The following is a 24,802-nucleotide window of genomic DNA, read 5'->3' on the forward strand; positions in this document are numbered from 1 at the left end:
TTTGACCGATGTGACTGTGTCATTACACAGGATATCAGGGCCCCGTCTTACAAAGAGTTGAAATTGATCTAATCAATCACAACTATGGACGGCCAGCAACATCAACATCTATTATGCACGTTTGTTCAAAATATTTTCTAACTATGATGTATATTCATACTTTCATCATTCTCTTGAAGATTCAGTGTGTTTCTCTTTGTTTACGAAGGAGATTGTGCAAATTTCCTGGAGAACAAATAATGGCATGGAAGGATTTCCATAGTTGTGAATGATTGGATCAATCGCAGCTCTTTGTAAGATGGGGCCCAGATAAAAATGATATTGGGAAGGGAATACATGGGTAGTGAAATGGGGAAATGGATTTGAAGGAGGATAGAAGAAAGAAGGATAGCTAGAGAGGAAAAAGAGAGAACAAAGATGGGGGAGCTAGGGAGAAAAGGGTAAATGACAGAAGAGAAATTGAGAAATGAGGGGATATAGCCTGGTAAGAATATATAAAGAAATAAGAGGGGAAATATCAGCCTGTGAACTACTCTGTAAGATCTAGGCATTGTATTGCAATATGCAACAGACTGCCTTTGAATGCATGAACCAAGAAACAGAGAAGTTTAGAATGAGAGGATAAGAATGACATAAAAGTACTTGTACAAGGATACAGGATGAATGGAAAGTCCAATTGAGAGAGCAAGAGAGAGTGGGGAAGAAATAGAGTTTGAAAAGAAAGAGGTGGACAGACAGGGACAGAGAATAGAAGGGCAGGAGAAAGAGAGAGTGGGGAGAGAGAGAGAGATAAAGAAAGAGGCAGACAGATAGGTTCAGAGACCATAATACCGTTTTCACACTGAAGGCGAAGTGGAGTTAACACCTGGTGAGCGTTTCATCAATATTTTTATCCGACACATTGTCAGATCTGACATCTTTCCATGATTTTGATTGGGTGAGAGGCACTGTTCCTATGGTAACTGTTGGATAAAATGGGACTTGTCGGATGAAACTTCCGACAAATCCTTTCATGAAACGCCCCCCAGATTGAGTTGATACGCTTGTACTGCAGACCGACATTACACCTCTTTCAAACTGGCAAGCTCCGCAGCGGTGTATCTGCAGTAGTTTCTGTAGTTTCCTAACGAGTTCACGCCATATGTGTAGCACGCGGATATGAATGAGATAGGCGATACCACACTTCCAGTGCTGATTAAATCCATTTGTAACCCTCTACTCTGCTTTGAATCCGGATCAAAATAATCCTAGAATTTTCATACTGCCCTCCAAAAGTGGGGTAACTCCTCGACTCAGGAGTAACTCCACTTCGTCTGTCAGATTGAAGGTGGCTTTAGAAGGGCAAGAGAAGGAGAGAGGGAGGGAAAAAAGGAGATAATAAAAAAGAAAGAGAAAGACAGACAGAGACCCAAGAAAAGGGTGAGAGAACGAGAGAGAGAGAGGGGAGAAGAGAGAAGAAGCCATGCATGCATGATGATCAAGCAGGGTCAGAAACAGGAGACAGATGATCCAGGAGAAAATTGAAGTTGGGTACATACAAGAAATAAAAAGTGATGCAAAGATATTTACCACGAGGCTCTTATTCTTGCTAGTAGTATGCATCTTGTTCAATCTGCTCCTATAGGCAGCCATCAGTTTCCTGTTCTCTCTGTAGGCCTTCTCTAATGGTCCAAGAGCCTCATTGCTATTAGAAACAAGAAAATAAATCATACATCATAATTCACCTGTTAGAGACTGAGCCTGCATATATGAAAGCGGGAGTCTGTTGGTAACGTTTGTAAAAGCAAAATCATTCAGTGCCCGACAGGTTACTAATAGAGCAAAGAAGTTTATAGTTCATTTGGCTCAAGTTCAAACAGACCACAAGTTACGACTTTGAACTTACTAAGACACATGCCACATCTTTCCGACAGAAAACCAAATTGGGAAGAGGGGTACTCACTGACAGTATCCGTCCACTCAAGATACAAGATCTATCACCCTGTCTGGAACAAATCACACTTTTGATAGAATGAGCCAGCAATAAATCAGTATGACATCTGAGAGTCCAAAACAATGGCAGAACAGTTTTTTTCATGCAGATGGCTTCATCAACTCAAATCACAATGTCCAATGCAACTCATTTCGTGAAAGCCATGAAAACCCCAAGTTTGGCCACGTGTCAGGTCTGCCACTGCCAATAACAAAGACAAAGACTGATCCATGACAACACTGAATGACGATACTCTGCCAGACGGACACTGCTAGACGGACTTAAGCGAGTCATCAGCTGTGATGGCCAGCCAGCCAGCCAACTAGCCAGAGAGAGACAATGATAGTCACAAGATCACAGACAGGACTTAGTGAATCATTTCGGAAGGGGGGGGAGACCCTGTATTCTTCACAGGAAAGGACAGCAATCACATGCCGAATACAAACATTGGAACCCTTTCTGCTTCAAGCAATACAACAACGCACTTTAAGTGCCAGAAAGTGCTTAACTATGTACACTTCCTAGCAAGGCTCTAAAAACAACACATTTCATCCCATTTCACTCGGGACATGGTTAAACAGTTTGTCAGAGGATACCTTCATTTTCCAATCCATTGTACAGGATTAAGGAGCCCAACAATACAGTAAACTTGATAGCAACAGACATTAATTAAATAAATTAAGCGTGCTGTGGCAAAAGTGTATGTTCATTATTGGATGTTTACTAAATATGCCTGCTGAAGTTTGTGTAATAGTGTAATTACCTGTAAGTGCATTAAATCTGTCTAAACCATGATTTGAATAATAATACCTAGGTTCAGACCACTGATCATCAAAACAAAATTTGTGAATAATGGCCATTATTAACCGTATCAGACATCTGAGCAGGGCAACTTTGAAACATTGTTGCCTGCTTAACACTGGGATCGAATGGCCGGTCAATAAAATTCCAATTGTTTATCCACGGGCCCAATTTATTGCCCGCTCAAGAAAGTCAATGAGAAAATGCGTGGAAATGTGGCGGGCAATAAAAGGCAGCTCTAACATCCGGGTATTCTACGCGTTTTGTACGCGTCCTTGAACCGCGCAGTGCTATACGTCATAATGGTAATGAAGTTGAGACAACGCTGGATACTGCGTCCCTAGGCCAGGGACGCGTCATTTCAATTACGTCACAATGGTAAAGTTCAGAAGCCCAGTCTGCTCAACATGAGAAACTAGATTCTCATTCTAAAAATTTAAAATATCTAAATTTTAACGATTTGGCTCTAGATGTCTGATTTGGTTAATAATAGCAATATTGACTGGCCTGGGGGCGAAAGGACATATATCGCCCTCACTAAATTGATATCACCCTCGTCTACGACTCGGGCGATATAAATCTAGTTTGGGCGATATATGTCGTATCGCCCCGAGGCCAGTCAATATTGCTTTAATGTCTATACATGTAGGTCTGTCTCTCTATTTCTCTCTTCATATAGGCTCTTAATGCAATGCACATTTTATCCTTTCTTTGTTAATTAGCATTAAATTGTTGCAAAATTAGGGAACAAAAAAATTATGATTAATTACCAGCTTCCTAAATAGTCACATGCATCATGGGCTTGCTATTTTGGCAAAATAGCATCTTGACCCCATTGAACTGTTGGAGCGGCCATATTGGTCATATAACACAAGCACAGAGGAAACAGGTGACTCCAATCAAACCTTCCATCAACAAACCAATGGTAACCTATTCGATCAGCTGACCAATTAAGGAAGATGAAGGGGAAACCCCCTGTTTGAAACCCTCAGAGATTCAAGATAAAAAAAATAATAAAAGCAAGACCTAGAAAGAGAGAGGACATTGATGACTGCACTGCAGACAAGTCTCGTGGCATGAGGTAATAGGAGGCTGGGAGGTCCGACTGGCCAAACACTGGTAAATTGCCAATTCGTCTACTGACAACTCATCCACTCACCACATGGTCTACTTTTATTTAGTCTGCCATTCTGTCCATCAACATTCCATCTTACAACCATTTCGTCCAATAATCATTTGGTCCAATCATCACTTCGTCTAATCACAATTTCGTATATGACCATTTCGTCTCATAACCAGATGGTCTTATATCCTTTTCATTTTCATTCATTTTGCACAATTAACATAGTCCAATTAGACCAAATTTGGACTAAATGGCTATTGGACCAACTGGTTATTAGATGAAATGGTGATTGAACAAATTGGCAATTAGACCACGTGGATAGTGGACGAACTAAAAGTAGACCAACTGATAGTAGACGAGGTGGCAACTGAATTGGCATAAGATGAATTAGAAATAAACCCAAACACTTTGGCATGTATAGCAGACATACTGAGAGGTACATTTACATGGTTCATTCAAACCGTATATTGCAGTCAGAGGCTGAATCGCACACTTTTTATTGACATTTTAAAAGATAAACATAGCATATGTACCACAAATGAACTTTATTTTGAAAGCACACTACTTTATACTCCATAATAAAATGTCACAAGATCAATAAATATTGTAGAGAGTTCATAGGAATTAGGTAGTGTTGAATAATGTTATTACATGTATGGCACTGGGTGTTTTTAACCTAAAGAGATACATGTACATGTATAAAAGTATTTACACTTAAGAAAAAAATTTTATACTCTCAGCCATGGCACGTTTTCCTACAGCAAGAAATTTATCCAAATTGTGCCGCACTCAATCCGGGTGAGGTGAATGGGTACCCGGCAGGATTAATTCCTTGAATGCACCAAGTGCCTTTAGCAGCTGGAGATACAGCCATTGAATAGGAAACCAGATAATCGGTGCCTCATAAATGCTACATGTACATATTATTATTATTACACAATTTGATATACACTGTACATGTAGTTTTACTAAATTGAACAATTGATTGTGTCTATATGTTTCATGTAATTGTTTGATTTAGATTCATTTCATCACATTGCACATATGACCCTGAACACTGTATTAAAGTGATGGCAAGAGAAATGTCATGCACACATGTGAATGCAATACATTGGTCTATATTTCATCAATTCAAAGACTTGGTGAATCTGTCCACACACAACAAACACAAATAATCACAATATTGACTTAGAATTGATAATTATGATAAAATTTCATGAATTCACAATTAGAAGAGAGGAATGTCATTAAAATACAGTCTCTGAAATATAAACCTAAACTATCTTTAAAATCATATATTTAAATATCAATCATATAATCATGTAAAACTACATACACATGTAAGTGAACATTTTTCTTTCAGCCTTCAATCACTGTGCACAAACATTACAGCTCCAAAAGAAAGCTTACCTCTGTTGGCTTGGGGATGCATTTGGAACAGCCGTCCTTTGTTGAGTAGGATGCTGAACAGTGGGTCGTACCACTGCAACGTGGGTGGGTGCAGCATGCGACAAGGTGGAGGGGACAGCTGGAAACATAGACGGAGAGATGCGACCTGCTGGAACTGACGACGACAGCGATGACGATAACGATGATGATAACAGTGAAGGTGGTGGAGAGGGAGAATAGGTTGTTGTCTGTTGGGTGGGTAGAACAGGCATATTGGTTGGAGTTTGTTGGATTGCATCATCTGTTCATAAAAAAATACAAGAATAAGATAACGGGTCAAAGTTCACACATTCACAGAGTAATTGATTGTCCCCTCACAAATTACTTTCATTTGTATGATCATTATACCTCTTCTTCTTCCTATTCCTATACCACCTGTGGTGTATTGTTTTACTGTATGTTACGTGTATCTATTGCCTCAATATTCGTTGTTAGAAAACTTAAATCAATACGAATTATTAACAAAATTTCAAACTATTTTGGAAAATCATTGATTGTTGCCAATTTGAGGACCAAAGATTGGTAATCCAGATCTTAGGAGAAACTGTAGGCCTACTTTGAAAGAAACCATTATGCCACAGGAACACCAACGAAACCAACTCCTGACCAATCAAAGCTATTACGTTAGAGTGGATGGCATCGTATTGGTCGGTTTGGGGAAGTGTTTGCTGGTGTAACTGTCCCATTAATAATCCTGGCTGTATACTGACAGGAGAATGATATGTGAGATGTTGATGTTGGGGGGTGTTGTGGTCCAGTGGATTATTCTCTGGACTTTGGAAGAGGGTTGTGGGTTCAATTCCCAGCCAATTGATCCACATTGTGCAGCACTCGACCAAGGTGAGGTAAATGGCTAACGGGCAGGAATTCAATCATGAAAGCGCTGCCTTGAGCATGTAAAAGCAGCCTGACTAAATCCAGGGTAATTATGGTGCATTTTATTTAGACTACTTTCACTGCACTGCCGAGAGAGCCTAAATGCCTGAGTTGATAACATAAACTCTTGTTGTTGTTGTTTACATGTATATCAACCACAGGCTCACAACATTGCTGAGATACACTCAATACCTACCCATGTTATTAAGGATATCAACCACACGCTCACTGCATCGCTGGGCAAGCTTCACCATCTTCATTGATGCTGTTGTCTTCAGGTTTACCGTTGCTGCTTGAGAAACTGCAAAGAATATAGAATCAGAATACAAGTTAATAATAAATGATAATAAGAGGAATTCAAATAGCGCCATCTATCTAGAAATAATCTATTTCAAGGCACATTCTTATTATCACTATTACCCCCGCTTTAGCTCGAGCTGCCTTTCGGCATTCAAGGAATTAATCCTGCTGGGTACCCATTCACCAATAAGTGCGGCACAATGTGGGTAAATTTCTTGCTGAAGGAAACACGCCATGGCTGGGATTCGAACCTACGTCCCTCTATTTTAACGATGAGAGTCGTTACCACTAGACCACGATGCCCCAATACAATCAAGTTACAATCAAAACTAGTAGAATGACAGCATTGGTACAGTAAATAAAATCTCGAGTCCCCTGGGCACAGTGATAAAAGGGGGCAAGTACAGGTTTTAATGAGAGAATCAGCATTACTTTCATCTAAATAATGGTCAAAAATCAATTTGGTACTCAAGTTGTTTTTTTTTATTCATAACTTGAAGTATGAATAAGCTGTGTTCTCCCTCTATGTAATGTAAAGTAATACAGGGCCTTGTTCCATAAAAGTTACTGTTATGGTAACTTTGCCATCCAGCTACCATGGTAACAATGATCAACGGCCAATCAAAATCAAGGATTTCATGAAACTTACAGATACCATTGGATAGCAAAGTTACCATAATGGTATTTTTTATGCAACGGGGCCCTGGACTGAAAATCACATTGACAAACAGAGAAGCAACGTTATCTGGAGTGTAATTTGGTGTTCATACTTGTTCGAACAAACTGCCTATTTTACCAAGTATTAACTGATAATCATTATCACCCTAATATATTAATACCATGGGATGCTGTTGATATGAAGTTGTGATGTTTGGCTTGAAAACTTTGGGGAAAAATTGTGCAAAACTTATTAATGATTTGATTTCTTCAAATACAACACATGTAGACTGTCTAAGCTTTGAAATTAAACATAAATGTTGCGACGATTTATTACTACAGTACACATTTATTGTGCCACATGTGTCTGAATGATTTCTTACAAGTGTCATAAGCTACTGAAATCCTTGTATCTGATTGGCTGAAATCAAATTAGTCAATGACAATCACTGACAAGATTGCCTCATGAAACAGTCCCCTGACTTACCTTTCAATCTAGCATCCTGTAGTAGAGCTTGTGAAATGTACTGCATACAGCTCAGATAGTGGAGATATGCATCCTAGATTAAGATGAAAAGAAAATGATGAAAATCCATATTGTTCGAAATAGACAAGAAATGAAATACTCTGAAAATTTGCTTTGCCCAATTGATCGTGGGCCAGGCAGCTGCTGTGCAGCACCAGATGGACAAGGCTCTATCCCTTTAATCGTTGAATGCCAAACAGGATAGCAGCAACTCCCATCTTTTAACGTCTTTTGGTCTGACATGGCCAGGGTTTGAACCCCCAACCTCAAGATCAAGAATGAAAATAAACATACAGGTCCTTTTTAATAGTAAAATATATAGACTATACTATGGTGAATTCTGTCTCTGTTTTGTTAGTTTTGATCTCACTCCTAACCTGATGACAAAAGTCAGCACATGCATTAATACAAGATGGGCTTTGTTTGAACACCAACTCTCGGATCGCAAACAGCCAAGACATCGGGTGAGATACTTTATAAGTTAAAAGTATCTCACCCGATGTCTTGGCTGTTTGCGATCCGAGAGGTTAGGAGTGAGATCAAAACTAACAAAACAGAGACAGAATTCAGTTACTTGTTACTGTATTTGCATAAATGTATGATTCAATTAAAAAAAAAAAGATATATTTAATTAAAAAATTGAAAATCAAATGAAGGAAGAAGAAAATAAACAAAATTTTACATCAAAACTTTCTTTGTAATTTATTTATGGCTTGCATGTGGCTCATAATTTTGCCCTCTTTTTTAGTTTTGTAACTCGTTAAGTGTGCATTTTGTAATGAAATATGTCATCTATGAGGCACGTCTAGTAAATGCTGGCATAGGGGGTATTGCAAGAAAATATTTGCGATCAATTGCAAATATTCAGTTGCAATTTCACAACTGATAGATCAATGTAAGCTGTAGCAAATCAAATTAAATTTCTTGTTTCAAGGAGCAAATTAGCAATCAATCACTAATTTGCAATTAACTGCAAGACATACATGTATGATTGATTTAGGGACCAAAAATTGACTTCCAATTGATCACAAGTTTCTTGCAACACCCCATAAGTGTAGCAATGAGAAATCAAACTATTGGAATACAGACAAACAAAAAATCCGTCAAGCAAATTAAGTGAGAAAAGAGCATATGAAACTAGAGATGCTCAGCGGGTCGCGCAGCCGAGCACATTTATCCCCCGAACCCACCGCATCATCCGTCATTGCGATATATAGAGCTCGCACAGAAATTTGACCAAAAATACAATTATCATGGCGACAATGACCTTAGCATGCAGGTCCCCTAAGTCCATCTAACATCAAAGTGTGGTTGAAAAGTGACTTATGGTTGCGGAGAAAGAGAGTCTTGCATGTAAACTTGAACGTTGACCTGAAAATTACCTTTCACCTTACCATGTGATCTCTGACTGCAGCATAACATGCAGGTTCCCCAAGTCCATCTATCATCCAAGTTTGGTTGAAAAGTGACTTACGGTTGCAGAGTTAGGTGTCATAAGAGAGTCTTGCATGTAAACTTGACCTGAAAATGACCTTTGACCTTACCATGTGACCTCTGACTGCAGCATAACATGCAGGTTCCTCAAGTCCATCTATTATCCAAGTTTGGTTGAAAAGTGACTTACGGTTGCGGAGTTAGGTGTCATAAGAGAGTCTTGCATGTAAACTTTAATGTTGACCTGAAAATGACCTTTGACCTTACCATGTGACCTCCGCCCACACCAAAATCAATAGGCTTCTTCGCTATACCATACTCAACCTTCATGCCAAATTTGAAGACGATCGGAGAAGAAATGCAGCTGATAGAGCGCTCACAAGGAAATCTCTGCGGCGGACGCGGCGGCGGCGCGACGAGGCCAAATCCATATCCTCCAAACTCTATTGGGGTGATACAATAAAGCATTTAATACGATGTATTAAGGCCCAGAGTCAAGACATTTACTGATGTTAAAACTATGACCACAAGAAAAAACAGTTTACAATTTTGAAAAACATTTGAAGCAATTAAGCATGTGGGAAGAGATGACATAAACATCTTAAAAATTGGCAAACTATTTACAATGTTACATGCACTGATGCACATGCACACAAAGTCATATCTAAGAAAGATCATCTTTATTTTAAATTCAAATCTATATTGATTTAACTTGTATACGGAGTCTAGATTTTCAAGCTGTTTGAAACGAATTAGGGGGATATTTTGGCAGTTTTAAAGGGGAAGTTCACCCTGACAAAAAGTTTATTGTAAAAATAGCAGAAAAAATAATTAAAAATATTGCCGAATGTTTGAGAAAAATTCATCAAATAATTAAAAAGTTATCAGAATTTCAATTATTTGATTTGTGACGTCATATGCGAGCAGCATTCATACTTAACAAATGGTAAAAAATCAAAGAAATTTCATTTTCTCAGAAAATTGAAGATGGTTTTCACTGTACCTTATATCAATAGACAAATCATTTCACACCCGATCATGAATAGAAAACAAAATTAAGTCATCAGGAACCATACAAAATTTGAAATTCATGCATTTTATATTACATAACACATGGGGCAGCTGCTCGTCTATGACGTCACAAATCCAAAACTTTGAACTCTAATAACTTTCTTACTTTTTAACGGATTTTCCTAAAACCTTCACCAATATTTTTTATTAATTTTTCTGCTATTTTTACAACAAAGTTTTCTTCAGGGTGAACTTCCCCTTTAAGGGAGGGTTTGGTGATCCTTTTTCAAGTTTTCTCCCTTTTTCAAAACATTTTAAAAATGGAACTGGCAATGTTTTTATAACGTAGGGTTAGACATTTTTTTTTTCTTAAAAAATTGTGATAACTCAGACTATGATACACTGTATATATGTTGAGTGCAAAGATCATTTTCAATTTTCGGATAACGAGAAACATGTGACATCACAAAATTATACCATTAAAAATCCAGACCTTTTTTAGTTTTTTCTTCACAATTTCTGAAATCTAGCCAACAGAGACTGCCTCCTTCCTGTCAGGTGATTTTCTGTATACACAATAAAAACTAGGGAATGCTCTTTTTTGTACATGTAGTTGGACACAAGTTTGTCAAACTGGTCAATGCTCAGTTGCAGACGTTATCACTATGTGTAGATTTTTTTACATATTTTTCTCATTATTTTCATGTTGCTAAATTCATCTAGTATACACAAACATTTTTTGTTTAAAATTTGATGCTCTTAAAGAATTATTATGAATTATTCTACCAGCCTCAATCTCACATCTCAAAGCAATTTACAGTATGTCAAAGGTTGTGTTTTTATATTATACATATATACATATATAGCTATGATTAATTCCATTGCAATAACTTGATTACTAATCTCTATTTCATAATTTCATCATGCATATCAAACAAGAATTATATTTATGACCTTTTTGTTATATACTTTAAGTTCAAAATATTTTTTTTCCAAGACATAATTATTCCAATCCCAGGCTGGTATTATCGCATACAACCTCACTTACATGTGTACATCATGTCTCAATCAATCAACTGTTTTCTCTTTCAAATGTAATGATTTTAAGTGTATACAATCTTAGAATGTGTATATGTAAATCATATTTTAATACACTGCACAATTAGTCTTTGGACTACAGCATTGTATTGTTTGTATTTTATAAAATCATATATAAAACAGAAATTAAACTTAATTTAATTGACAGTATTGTATACATTATGTTCTACATTATTGTGCATGATGTACAACATCTGTTCAGATCAAATGGTCTTTCAGTCCCGTCACTTCTTTTAACTGAAGGAACACTTTACCATTTTTTCTCATGGGTTGATAGCGTGTGACTTACACTTCACATTCAAATTCAAAGTTTTGTGCATTTAATATGAAAACAAATAAACATATTCTATGTACAATCTACATAAATGTCTATTTGGGTTTCTTTTTAAGAGCTCACAACAGCATATATAATTGTGAAAAAATCACTTTTTAATGTCTTTTTTTTAACTTATGGAATCGATTGCATGCGATATTATATGGTCTCAAGGTGAGAGCATTGAGAATATGAATACCATTTTGATTTTAGAATACCCGGTAATACCAAATGAAGCATTACTATACTTTAATAGAGTAGGGGAGCGTTTCATCAACATTTTTGTCTGACAAGTTGACAGATCTGACATCTTTCCTTAAGTTTGATTGACTGAGAGTCACTGTTTCTATGGTAACTGTCGGATAAAAGGGAACTTGTCGGATAAAATGTCCGACAAGTCCTTTCATGAAACGCTCCCCAGAACATTTTGAGATTCTTCTTTTCTCCTTCCACTGAGTACAGTCCTCTTCGTACAGTATAGTCGTACTAGAATGGATTGAAATCATAATCACAAAAACACATGACAACAGAATGTCTGCAATTGATTGCAAATATTTCTTGCATCACCCCCTTGGAATTCTAACCTCCACAGCCTGGGTCTTCAGAAATGATTATTGGACTACATGTACATGTAGGCTATATTGTATGGGAGACAGTGGCATACAGATGGAGATAGGGAGCTTTTGGGGTGGCTATTTCTTTGTTTTGATACTATTTTTATGCCAAGATTAAAGGTCAAGTCCACCTCAGGAAAATGTTGATTTGAATCAATAGAGAAAAATCGGACAAGCACAATGCTGAAAATTTCATCAAAATCGGATGTAAAATAAGAAAGTTATGACATTTCAAAGTTTCGCTCATTTTTAACAAAATAGTTACATGTATATGAACGAGCCTGTTACATCCAAATGAGAGTCGATGATGTCACTCACTCACTATTTCTTTTGTTTTTTATTGTTTGAATTATACAATATTTCAATTTTATGAATTTGATGATTACCTGTGGGACCTCCGTGCCTGAAGCACAAAATGTTAAAATAATGGAATTCCACGTGTTCAGGGAGGAATGAAACTTCATTTCACATGACAATGATGAGAAAATCAAAATATTTCATATAATAAAATACAAAAGAAATAATGAGTGAGTGATGTCATCAGTTCCCTCATTTGCATACTGACCGTGATGTGCATATAACTGTTTTGTGAAATGAAGCGAAACTTTAAAATGTCATAACTTTCTTATTTTACATCCGATTTTGATGAAATTTTCAGTGTTATGCTTGTTGAATTTTGCTCTTTTTATTCAAATCAAGTTTTTGTTGGGGTGGACTTGTCCTTTAATGACTTTAGAGTCACCAATGCTCTTCTCATAATAACAACATTGGATTAAGTTTTGCAATTAACCCAAACTATATTGCGATAGGATGAGGAAGCACCAAAACATTATAAAGTATAAAAGGAGTTTTTTTTCAGGTAGTAAGTATTTCAATTTGGAAATTATCAAAACAACTTTCATAACAGAAGTTGTGACCTTGTGTAAATGATTATTCCAGGATAAATTTTCATCAATACTAATAGTAACTCCTAAAATTTTGAATGTTGTTTTTGTAGTAGGGATAGGTTGTCAACGTTTATCGTGACAGAGTTAATTGCATGGCTATTGTAGCGTTCAAAGTGCATGAAATGTGTTTTCTTTATACTTAAAGGACAAGTCCACCCCAACAAAAAGTTGATTAAAATAAAGAAAAAAATACAACAAGCATATCACAAAAATATCATCAAAATCAGATGTAAAATAAGAAAGTTAAAATGTGTTTCAGACATTCAGTTTCACTTAAAGGGACAGTCCGGGCTGAAAATATTAATATATCTAAATAAATGGAGTAAAACTAAATTTACAGAGCAAAATGCTGAAAATTTCTTCAAAATTGGATAACAAATAACGAAGTTATTGAATTTTGAAGATTATCAATATTTTGTGAACACAGTATATGCACACCGTCATGAATATCCATTAGATGAGCTGATGATGTCACATCCCCACTTTCCCTTTTCTTTTAATATATGTTATTACATGAAATCACAAATGTTTCATTTTTTCATACATGTGTAAATGATGTGTTCCATTATGACAAAATAATTTGCGGCAATACATAACTAATGCACTCAATCAGTTGTCAATCCAATTGTTTTAGTTGGACAATATGGGGAAAAAAATTTGCTCATTTAATGATTTATACCTTATAATATATACGCCACTGATGGGAGCTTGACAGGCATGGTCAGAAAGTAATCTAATAATTATTTCTCAAACTGTAAGTTTATCTGTGACAATCAATTCAATTTCTAAGTCAAACCCACACAACTTTGCATCTGCCCATATCCATCTGCCGAGTCATGGCCGAGCCGAAGCGAGAAGTCTACGGAAACGCACTATGTTACTCACCGGAACGCTCCCGCTGGTATCAAGTTGAATCGCAAGCCCGACAGCTTTCATCGCTGTTTGCAGCTGCTGCTTCTGTTCATCTGGGTTTTCGCTCCTTGATTCCATCATTACAAAATTGCCATCAGATATAAAGTTAGAGTCATTTGAATGATCACCTTTTAGTTGTACCTAAGCTCTCACAAATGTTTTCATCCACAAATAATCAGCATAACGAAGATTAATACGTGATGAATTCCTTTTGAACTTACATAGTGAAATACGGCGCAGCTGTTTCTTTTTCTCACATGTCAAAGGTCACCCGATTTACACGAAATTTATATAAGCATAGATATATATAGTATATACTAAAAATTGACGTAATCTCGTGCAAGAATTTGATGTATAATAGGTATTGTGTACGTTTATTTATTTTTCAACATTTTTATTTGACACCGCGTTCACAAAACTTGAAAGAGAAAAATGGGCACATGTCATATATGCCACGCCCTTATTTCTGAACAAGAGGGGAATTCCCCAGCTGATGGATGAAGGGATGGACGGATGGGTTGTAGGTTCGGTTATACGTATGAATTGTTTTGTCTTTCCCCGGGGTCCTTCCGGGGTCTTTACCAATAATCAGTACTACACCATCGGATTATTTTCTTTCTTTATACTACCAACCTGCATTAAAAGTACAAACCAACATATTATCATTTGAATCAAAACAACACCCAAAACAATGACACAAAATCATACGAAAAAGGAAAGTGGGGACTCATAAGCCTACCTGACGAATATTCATGACGAAGTGAAAAAAAAAAGTTTTTACATAATTATTATTGCTTAACTGTAGTTAAAATTCAATAACTTTGTTATTTGTTATCCGATTTAGATAAAATTTTCAGCATTTTACTCTGTGAAATTAACTCTATTTATTCAGATATAAAACAACCTGGAGCAGCCATTTTAAGGGAAAGTTCACCCTGATAAATTTATTGTCAAAATTGCAGAAAAAATAATTTAAAATATTGCCAAAGGAAATATTGAATGTATTACAGTACAATCAAGCCTGCATGAGGGGTCCCAAAGTAGGTGCTACCAGTGTAGTCCCCCCCCCCCCGGGCCTGTAGTACAATCGTGACGTGATGATCAAGTATAAGATGAACGTTTGTTGAGGAAAACAAATTGTTTCTTTTTGAGAGGTATAGGCCTACCTAAACTTTTACCACATTGTCAAATAATTGGGAAACAAAAAATACTGATATACACAAACCATATGTGAGATGATTTTGTCAATAGCATGAAATATCAGAACGTAGGAACTGTACTATGTTTTTCCCTAAAGTGAAAAAAAAAGTTAGAAAGCCATTATCTGCTAGGAAGGTATTATTGTCGCATATTTAATTTTATCCACGATCTTGCAATGAAAACAGATTGTTTGTTTTATTAGTATATAGTTTGTCCCTCATTTTATGACAGATCGAGGGCTACTTTTAAAAGTTGCATTATTCTAGGATTCCATGGACTAAATTATACAAATTAGAAATGGGGATAAAAGTATTGGATTTTGGAGTTGCTGTGCCAATTTAAAATTCGGAAAAAAAAGTTCGAGAAGCTTTAGGATGGTCACTTCCCATGAACGCCAGATGTGCCCATTTGTTGTCAAAATTAAGGAGCAAATTTGAGGGGGTGGGGGTCCGTTAATTTTTTTTTCTTTATAAAATGAAGCTAAAGCAAGTAGAGGCTTGCCTTTCGCCAAAAGGATATAGGCCTAGTAAAAAATAATGTTTCTAAGATTTATCATGCTCTAGGAACAGAAAGGCCACTTTCTAATCATAATAGAATACACTGTAATACTTTCGCATATTTCTTGCACTTTATATGATTCCATATTATCAGAACAAAACATTTAATTAACATTGCATATGATTGGCTAAGCCTAAGGGGAAAATGTTCCATAAGAATTACTGACAAACGTTCATGATCCGTTCATATCTTCAGATTTTCCACCAATTCTTTTCTTTTTGTTATGGACACTTTAGCGACACTGTGAGTGAATTTTCTACATTTCCCTGCATGCTGATGCATCTTCTACCGAAAATTTTGATTATTTTCCGTGACATATAGTGAGTGAGTAGGCAATAAAAACATCCGAATGCATGATTTGAAGCCAATCATTAAAATTATTGAAATTTGATTCATTTTCATCAAATTTTGTCAGCCTTTTATGCCGACTACAATTTGAATATTTGTAGCAGTTTTTACCTCGGTCCCACATGATTCAGATGATGTCAGTGAGAGAGATTTAGTTAGACACACTAAAGTTAAAATTTGAGGCTTAGAAAAAGTAAGTCAAAGCCAAGAAGAAAAGGATACGTCGAATCGAATCATTTAGAAGGTGTTTTTAGGATTGCTTTGAGGTGCTGCTAGCAAAGCTTGATTAAAGGGAAAGGGAAATAAAATGGGGGAAAAGTTGTGAACAAAACTAAAAAAAGTTACATTACAAAACTCAATAACAGTCGTGATGAATGCACGATCGATTTTGTTTTGATATTGAGGGCTAGGTGCAAAGATTATTGTAAGTCTAATGTAAATGTACCTGACAGAATGAATTCTTCCTGGAAAAAATCCATATATCTGATTATCTCTCCTTTGAAGTTGGAAAAGGAAAAATGTTGGAGTGGACATCAAAATCACAACTTTACTGCCTGATCTTCGGAATGAGCATGATCAGTTAATTTCAAATTCAGTTGCCACAAGATAATAGATGATTGTTGGCATTTCGGCATCAATGGAAAGACAAGGAATATAATTCATTTATCTTTCCGTCATTCCTAAAATCAGAAAGGAGTAAAAGTCATCACTGCACAGATTAATACACAATCTTTCGGTTTGAAAATATCTAAATTGTATTTCCCGTCAGTGAATTAATAGACAAATAAGCATGCAGCAGAGTGCGTCAGTGAAAATGCAGAGCACGCGAGGTTTCTTTAGATAGATGTCGCACTGTGCACGAGCCGCTTGCGGCGAGTGCCCAGTGTGCATCATCTGAAGAAACTGAGCTTTCTACATTTACTTTTAGGCACGACAGAGCGAGTGCATTATTTGTTTTATAAAATAGCAACACAGAAACAATTTTATAAAAAGTTACAGTACAGTTTTGTTGGACTTCTCCCGGGACCGCACTGGTTTGCTTGAGCGTGCAATATCAATTTTCGTTGTGCACCTTCTGCACTGCCGTGCAGCGCACCAAAAAAGTTTGATGTCATGTGACGCGTATTGGCCAATCACGATGCTTAAAAATACAGGGCTATTTGATAATTTGTTTTGTTTATACAGTCTCAAAACATAATCCACTCATCCACTTGCACTAATGAGTATTCATTGTCGTTGGATGCATGTATCGCAGTTGACATAATTTGCTATGTGCGCTTGACCATCAAATTTTGACGTTTTCCTTTCAATTACATATCGCCAAGTCTTATCTTTTTTTTCAATCTACTTCAGAGTAGTATAATATCCCACGATGCCTACTGTGATAGGTTTTGAAGGCAGTGCTAACAAGCTTGGTATAGGAATCGTCAAAGATGGAGAAGTCTTATCTAACCCTAGACACACCTATATCACTCCACCTGGTGAAGGTAAACAAACCTCTTTATTAAGTGATATGCTTTAACTTACGATCAATTGCCAATCTATTTTCATTCCCTAAGTCAGTCATAGGTCTTGAAATTAATTTGCAATTGATTGCTAATCTGCTTTCCTTGAAACAAGGAGTGTAATCTAATTTGCTACAGTTAAAATTTATCTATTAGTTGTATAAGAATATTCGCAATTGCAACATCCCCCTAAGACCATTTCTTATGGATGATTGCTTACAATGTATGTGTATGTGTGTGTGTGTGTAGTTGCGCTCAGCCACACTGGCAACCAAGGATGCACACACAAATTTCACATTTTAAAACAAGTGCACAAATCAAACCAAGGATGTCCTCAGTTCACTGACCAATGTTACAGGTCCCAAATCACAAACCCTTTTTCTTAAAGCCCTTGATTTTTGCAATGATATAAGATGTCCTTGGTGATATCATTACATTTCATACATGTATGATCAAAATTTCAGCAGATTTCTGCTGACCAAAAAGTTATTGGCTAACAATTTACAATAACAGAAAGAAAGTACACAAAGAAATGAATGCCTGTGGATATTACAAAAAGAAGTTGAGTTTCTGTAAAATGTAAAATCTCTCCTTATTTAGCTGGTAAAAGAAAAATATTAAAAGGCATTCTAATTTATGAACCAGTAAAAAAGGAAGATATACTGTATTTTGTAACATGAAATTATGTCCATAATTACTTATGAATTTACACTCTTATTTTCATTACCATTTTCTTTTGAGGTTTCCAACCTCGAGATACTGCCAGGCACCATCAACAGCATATCATGTCTATTTTGAGAAGGTAATTATCACTTACTGGGGTATTTAAAAAAAAAAGGAATAAAAAGATTAGTGGCAGACAAACTTGATTGCCTCTAAAAATTGCCTCTGTATTCATCATTATCAATTTTGTCTTGTTCATATTATCAAACTCCATGAGTAAATGTTCAAATTCCTTTCAAGATGGAAGAGTAAAAGCATTTTGCACACCTGTATGTCCCCCATTTGTTTGTTGTTTTTCTTAGGAACATAATTATAAAATCTACATGTACATTAGTAATGGTAAGTTTGTGATTATCACTGAGAATTAAAAGAGAGCAAAAATTTTCATTCTGAGAAGAAAATTTTGATTGTTGAATTGCCATTATATTTTCTGCTACTTTTTTTCAGGGCTTTAGATGAAGCTAAACTAACCCCAAAGGATATTGATTGTGTCTGCTATACAAAAGGTAAACATCTATTTTCTCGTATATTAAGTGTATTGATTTGTCATCTGTTCACAAAAAGACAATATTACAATCATCAGCTATTATTGGTAATTTCAAAGTCAGCAAAGTGAGTTCAAGTTCTTTGAAATGTCATATGGTAGTAAAAGGTGGAAATTTAAAATCCCCTGATAATCTGATACATTGATCTTTTAACTGTTGAAACTACATGTGTGATATTAATCTCAATTTGATAGAATGATGCTTTGAATTAAAATCAGTATCCAAATGTAAGAAAATACAATAATGCTAAAAGACCTATAAACAAAAAGAACATAAAAAGGTAGGTTTGTCATATAATTTTTAGGAAGCATGATATTATTAAATTCAAACAGATCAAAGTAGTAGGATGCAGATGTAGTCTGTTAATCCTGAACTGCTAAATAAGTAATCTGAACATTAGTTTTACAGCAGTTTTAAAGGTATTATCCTATTGAGCTTGCTTTGTTTTGTTTGTTGTCTGCTGCCCTCTCAGGTCCAGGAATGGGTGCTCCTCTGGTGTCTGTTGCTGTAGTAGCGAGGACGGTGGCCCAACTCTGGAATGTACCTATTATCGGAGTCAATCATTGTATAGGCCGTATCCTTTTGAGTTTCTTTCTGATTTGACTGATAGAATCCTTTAATTCTATCCTTCAGATTGAATTTAGGCAAGAAAAAAAATAGAATTAATGTTTTCAATGTTGGACAAAGTTTTGTTTTTCACAGTCACAAAAGCTACTTCACTTTTGGTTAAACTTTCTCTTGCAAGGCTGTAAACTTCACTAGATTTTTTGGTTGTTGGTGTATTTGGGATCTCAAGGCATGGTCGTACGCACAGGGGGGGTGGGAGAACAGTTGCCCCCCTCCCCCCAAAAAACAACAGTCTACACAAAATTCTTTAATTTCACTTCAGAAAATGCAAAAGCGGCCCCATGAGAAGCTCGGTCGTTTCACTCCCTCGCTTTCAATTTTTTTTTTTTTACATTTTGCCCCCCTTCCCCGGGAAATATTTTCTGCGTACAGCCATGGCTCCTGGAGAGAGAAATATTGACCTTAGTCTTGATTCATGGGGAGGTTCCGTTCCACGCGATTGTGGATACATGTAGCTGTCATCATGCCTTGTCAGCTTACAAAAACAGCTAAAATTCTAAATTCTGTGATTATGAAAAAAATTGTTTTCTCGTGCCATCATCATAGCAAACAGAAGGACCGCTGTAGGAATATTTTCGATGGATTCTGACATTTGCTTGAGTTGACAAAGCCAGCATCATATTTATTCAATAGTGATTGATAATTACACATTTTAAAATCTGGATGCAATCCCAATCTCTATCATTTTATAGAAATAACCTCTTCTTTTTTGTAAGCGATCTGTTAATCAAATTTTTGAAAGCAAAAAAAATTGCTTCTACTGGAATATTGAGTAGTATATACTATTTCTTACAAATTCACTTGGCTTATAAATCTCTGATCATTCCTGTCTGACCTATAAACCCATTGCTTATGGGAACAAGGCATACACTGTGTTAAATTAATGGGACTTCCAGAATCTCAAAGGCAATGGGTTAAAAGGGTTTCAATTATGATTGCATTACCAGCTGAATCAATAAGCTTGATTTTCAATCTTTCTCAGGTATTAACTGGCTTTAGAATTTCCTTGATGTGTCCATAAAACAGACATTGAGATGGGGAGACTGGTAACAGGTGCTCAGAATCCAACAGTGCTATATGTCAGTGGTGGTAACACACAAGTAAGTAGTCCACTCTCTTTGCACCCTGCATCTGTAATGAGCTTGTAGGTTTCATCAATCTAGTTCCAATTTCATATAGAATTATTATGATAACAAATGCACAATTTCTGTAACAAGTTTACTATCATCTATTCAAAAGGGACGATTTCAGTAGCTTTTAACTGTTATTGCAAATTTGTTAGTCTCTTATACAAGTCTTATAAAACAGGCTCCTGTAGTGATTGGACATGAATTTGAGTCTCGTTCAATTGTTTGTACATGTTGGATAAACTTAAATTATGATAATGTTATTGTTTATTAACCATTCTTTTGTTGGAGCAGCAAAGCATTTTTTGCATATTTTAATTAGAATTATAAGAAATGCTATCACACTAGAACATTTTCAATTACTTTGAAATTATCTGTTACTTCTAAAATAATGAAGTGATATTGCTGTTGAAAATTAAATCGCTACTGAGTGTTTTTCTTTTTATTTATTTTCAGGTAATAGCCTACTCACAACATCGCTACAGAATATTTGGTGAAACTATCGACATAGCTGTTGGAAATTGTCTTGATAGATTTGCAAGAATATTAAAGGTACGATTCTTGCAATATAGTCATTCTCATTTTGTCTTCATAAAACTTCCTTATGCTTTTCATTGCATCATCAAATTTTGAAGCTGACATACACTTTAGTTATTCTCATCTATTTTGACCAGACCACTTATCGTGCTGCCTTGTTTTGTACAGGTCTATATATTTTGTGAATGTGTACTTTCTATTATTTCTATTTTAATCTATTTGTGTATCCACGTAAATTGTTGGCACATTCATGTCAGCCCTTCAGATATATGTCACTATTCCTATTTACAATGATGAACCATCCATTGTGAATTCATCAGGCATTTATTAGACCTGATCAAGATCAGAAATCCCTTTTAATGTAAACAAATTTTATTAACATATTCATATTTTCAATGTTTTGATTGTGAAAGTAAAAACTTTTTTTTCTTTTTTTTGCAATTCTAAATTTGTTAGCAATTTGTTGTTGTTATTCCACTCCAGTGTTACAAAGTTTATTAGCTCATCCGGCCCGAAGGGCAAGATGAGCTTATCTGGTAGAGCTGCATGAGGTTCACCAAACTTGTACACAAAATTTTGTAATTTTGTCTGGAAAATTATTTATTCTAATTTATGCAAAATTTTTATTCATAAATCACAAAAAAAGTTTTTTCTTCTTCATTTGTTGATCAATTTCAATTTTGTTTGCTCTATATGATAGCTCGAGGTGGTGATACAAAATTTCAACATAGAATCTTGAAACTCAATAAATATGCTAATTTATTCATATATTTTCAAAACTCACAAAAATTACTTATTTATTTGTTGATTGATTTTGGTTATTTTTATTCCATCTGAGAGCTACATTAGGTTCTACACAGAGTTAAGAAACTTTGACTAGATGATTATTAATACTTAATTCATTTGAAATTTATTCATAGATCACAAAAAATGCTTCTATGTCATTTCCTCATCAATTTCAATTCTATATCCTCAATTTATGTCACCAATATAATTCACTACAGTGTCAACTGGGCTGAAATTCAAATTGTGTTAAATTTTGTTGCGAGATGCCAGATGAGCTCCACATCATTGATGTGCTAGTTTTTAAACCTACATTATGTTTGTGTTTTTTTTTTTCTTCTTTTTTGACAGCTTTCTAATGATCCAAGCCCTGGGTATAATATTGAACAGATGGCCAAGAAGTGAGTGTTTATTGCCAGATGCATTATGAACATTTATAAAAAAAAAAAAGCTCATTATGTATCTCCATGGAATGCATTTCAATGCTGTTAATGAGAAATTTTCATCAAACCGAAGCCAGTATCACCATGGGATAAGATTCAGTATTTAATTTAATTCATTATTCAGAATTCATATTCATTTTCTTTTTTTTTATTTTCCAATGTTAATGCTACTACAGCTTGTTCTAAGGATTACATAGTTTTCATCTCAGTGCTATTATTTTCTGTTCAGTCTGTTTGTTGTTTTTTGATAAGTATTTGGGGATTACTTGAATTATTCAATTACTTTTGTGATGAGTGTTATGAAAGATGCAAATTTAGTAGAAAAAGTGATTTTGTAAAAATTTATCAATATGGTAACTCTTATTATATATTTGATTTTTCTGTTATTTGTTGTTTGTTAATCCCAGGGGAAAGCAGTACATAGAGCTTCCTTATGTAGTGAAGGGCATGGATGTTTCTTTCTCTGGTTTACTCTCATTCATTGAGGTAAGTTTACCAACAATCCAGACAATGCATATAATATCATAGCTGGGCTGATAAAACCTTGTATCTCAAAACTGAAAAATTAGGAGGGCAGCTTAGAAAAGGCTGTATTTATAAAAATATAGCAATGGTGGCAGTCTTGTCTTGTTGGAAAACAGTCTCCTGAAACTTGTGAGAACTCTTTCCAGGCAAAAGAAGGTTGCTAACAATGTTATAACTCTAAAATCTAGCTTATTCTGAGCTGTCATCAAATATTTTTTAACTTTTAGATACAAAGGTTTATCAGCCCGGCCATTATGCTGTCCACCCTGTGGCCTTACTATGCTCTCTATTGATCAAAGGTGTTATAATTTATGTGACGCATTGTGGGAAAAAGACATTCCCAGAATACGAGCTCTTGCTTTTCGCATTAAGAATGACAATATGCTATGGCGTACGAGGAGAAATTCTGTTCGCAAAGATTTTGATGACCTTACTAGAGTTCAGTTTGGCCTTGTTTGAATAAAAATAATGCCCACTGCACTTGGCATCTGTTTCAATGAAATCTGTTGGTAGAATTCAATAGGAGTTTTTAATGGGTACTGAATCAACAGCAATCGAAATCTGGTGTGTATCGTTTACCACAAGAAAAGAATCACTAGTCATTCATAAAGTCAGTCATAACTTACAAATAGCTTTATGAAACACTACCCATGAGTGATAAGCATGAACTCCATTGACTATCAAGGCAATGGGATCAATTACAGTCAGGCTTACTTTAACCAGCACTTTACCCAGGCCCAATATTTTCACCAAGATCCCATCTTTATTTTGTTCCGGTCATTCAATTTTCTCTTATTCAGAAGCTATTAGATTAATCTGATCTGATTTAACCTCAGTTTTTTTTGTACTCCATGGTCTTCCATGAATAAAGAATTGGAATGAATAGAAAACAATTGATAAATGAATTTTATGTTATTATTTTCCATTTGTAGGATGTGGCTCATAAGAAATTAAAAACAAAAGAATGTACCCCAGAAGATCTGTGTTTCTCATTACAGGTATGTGACATGTTAACATGATTTTCTTTGCTCTCGGTATTTCTATTGAATATCTTTTAATTACTAAAGGGGTAGTTCACCATGACTTTCAGTTGGTTTCAATAAAAGCAGAAAAATTGGAGAAATATTCATGTGTATGTTAAAAGAATTGCAAGTGTTACGAAAGTTTGTTAATGTGTGCATTATACTGCTCGCTTGTTCTACACACTTGCACGCATAAATCTCATTGTTTATGTCTTAGGTATGTTAGCCATGTTTTAAAACCAATCTTGCTAAAAAAATTGGCACCAATGTTAGAAACCTTTAATTTTAAGTCAATATAAAGTGTTTTCATGCCAAAGTTCATTTCAGTACCAAGTCAGGGTTACCAGCCCATCAGGGAAAATTATTTTACTTTTTTCCAGTCGGGAAATAATCAGGGAATTCGATTTAAAAAAAAACTCAAATCAGTGAAAATGCCTCAAATGTGGGAAAAATCAGGGAATTTTTAACTGGCCCAAAAGTCAAGAATCTGTTATATTTTTTTACATATCAAAACATCTACTGAATGACTGGTTATGGTGATACTAATTAGTTTTACATTATTGTTTTTATACTGAAAATACATGTAATTCACTGCAACAACTTAGAAAACATACAAAACTGGGAATGGGTTTGATTTATTATTATGAAATGTTTATACTTTATCAGGGAAAAATCAGGGAATTTTTTATTCTTGAAAAGCTGGGAAACCTACCATTGACATTTCCGTCTTCTCATTGATTTTACATTTATAGGAAACCATCTTTGCTATGCTGGTTGAAATCACAGAGAGAGCTATGGGAAAAATCAGGGAATTTTTTTTTCTTGA

The 24,802-nt window shown here is 35.4% G+C and overlaps 2 protein-coding genes across 5 annotated transcripts in view; one reads left to right on the forward strand and one right to left on the reverse strand.

Annotated features, from left to right (window-relative positions):
- The window catches only part of LOC121407925 (VPS9 domain-containing protein 1-like), a 27,291-nt gene extending 13,177 nt beyond the window's left edge, over positions 1–14,114 (reverse strand). For both annotated transcript variants that reach the window (XM_041599170.1, XM_041599171.1), the window contains exons 1-5: positions 14,007–14,114; positions 7,666–7,738; positions 6,418–6,522; positions 5,307–5,586; positions 1,570–1,684 (exon numbers count right to left, since the gene is read on the reverse strand). In XM_041599170.1, the coding sequence (XP_041455104.1) occupies positions 1,570–1,684; positions 5,307–5,586; positions 6,418–6,522; positions 7,666–7,738; positions 14,007–14,114 (681 nt within the window). The remainder of the gene's footprint in view (positions 1–1,569; positions 1,685–5,306; positions 5,587–6,417; positions 6,523–7,665; positions 7,739–14,006) is intronic.
- Positions 14,053–24,802, forward strand: part of LOC121407926 (probable tRNA N6-adenosine threonylcarbamoyltransferase) — a 17,301-nt gene continuing 6,551 nt past the window's right edge. The window contains exons 1-10 of one of the 3 annotated variants that reach the window (XM_041599174.1): positions 14,053–14,138; positions 17,493–17,626; positions 18,386–18,446; positions 18,815–18,873; positions 19,385–19,486; positions 20,566–20,639; positions 21,123–21,218; positions 22,338–22,387; positions 22,837–22,915; positions 23,887–23,952. In XM_041599174.1, the coding sequence (XP_041455108.1) occupies positions 17,512–17,626; positions 18,386–18,446; positions 18,815–18,873; positions 19,385–19,486; positions 20,566–20,639; positions 21,123–21,218; positions 22,338–22,387; positions 22,837–22,915; positions 23,887–23,952 (702 nt within the window). In that variant the 5' untranslated portion in view covers positions 14,053–14,138; positions 17,493–17,511. Of the gene's footprint in view, positions 14,139–16,026; positions 16,116–17,492; positions 17,627–18,385; positions 18,447–18,814; positions 18,874–19,384; positions 19,487–20,565; positions 20,640–21,122; positions 21,219–22,337; positions 22,388–22,836; positions 22,916–23,886; positions 23,953–24,802 lie in introns of those variants that run through there. The other 2 variants (XM_041599172.1, XM_041599173.1) reach the window with 2 other exon arrangements.

Source organism: Lytechinus variegatus, chromosome 2 (genome assembly GCF_018143015.1).
Source record: "Lytechinus variegatus isolate NC3 chromosome 2, Lvar_3.0, whole genome shotgun sequence".
In the NCBI taxonomy this organism is placed as follows: Eukaryota; Metazoa; Echinodermata; class Echinoidea; order Temnopleuroida; family Toxopneustidae; genus Lytechinus; species Lytechinus variegatus.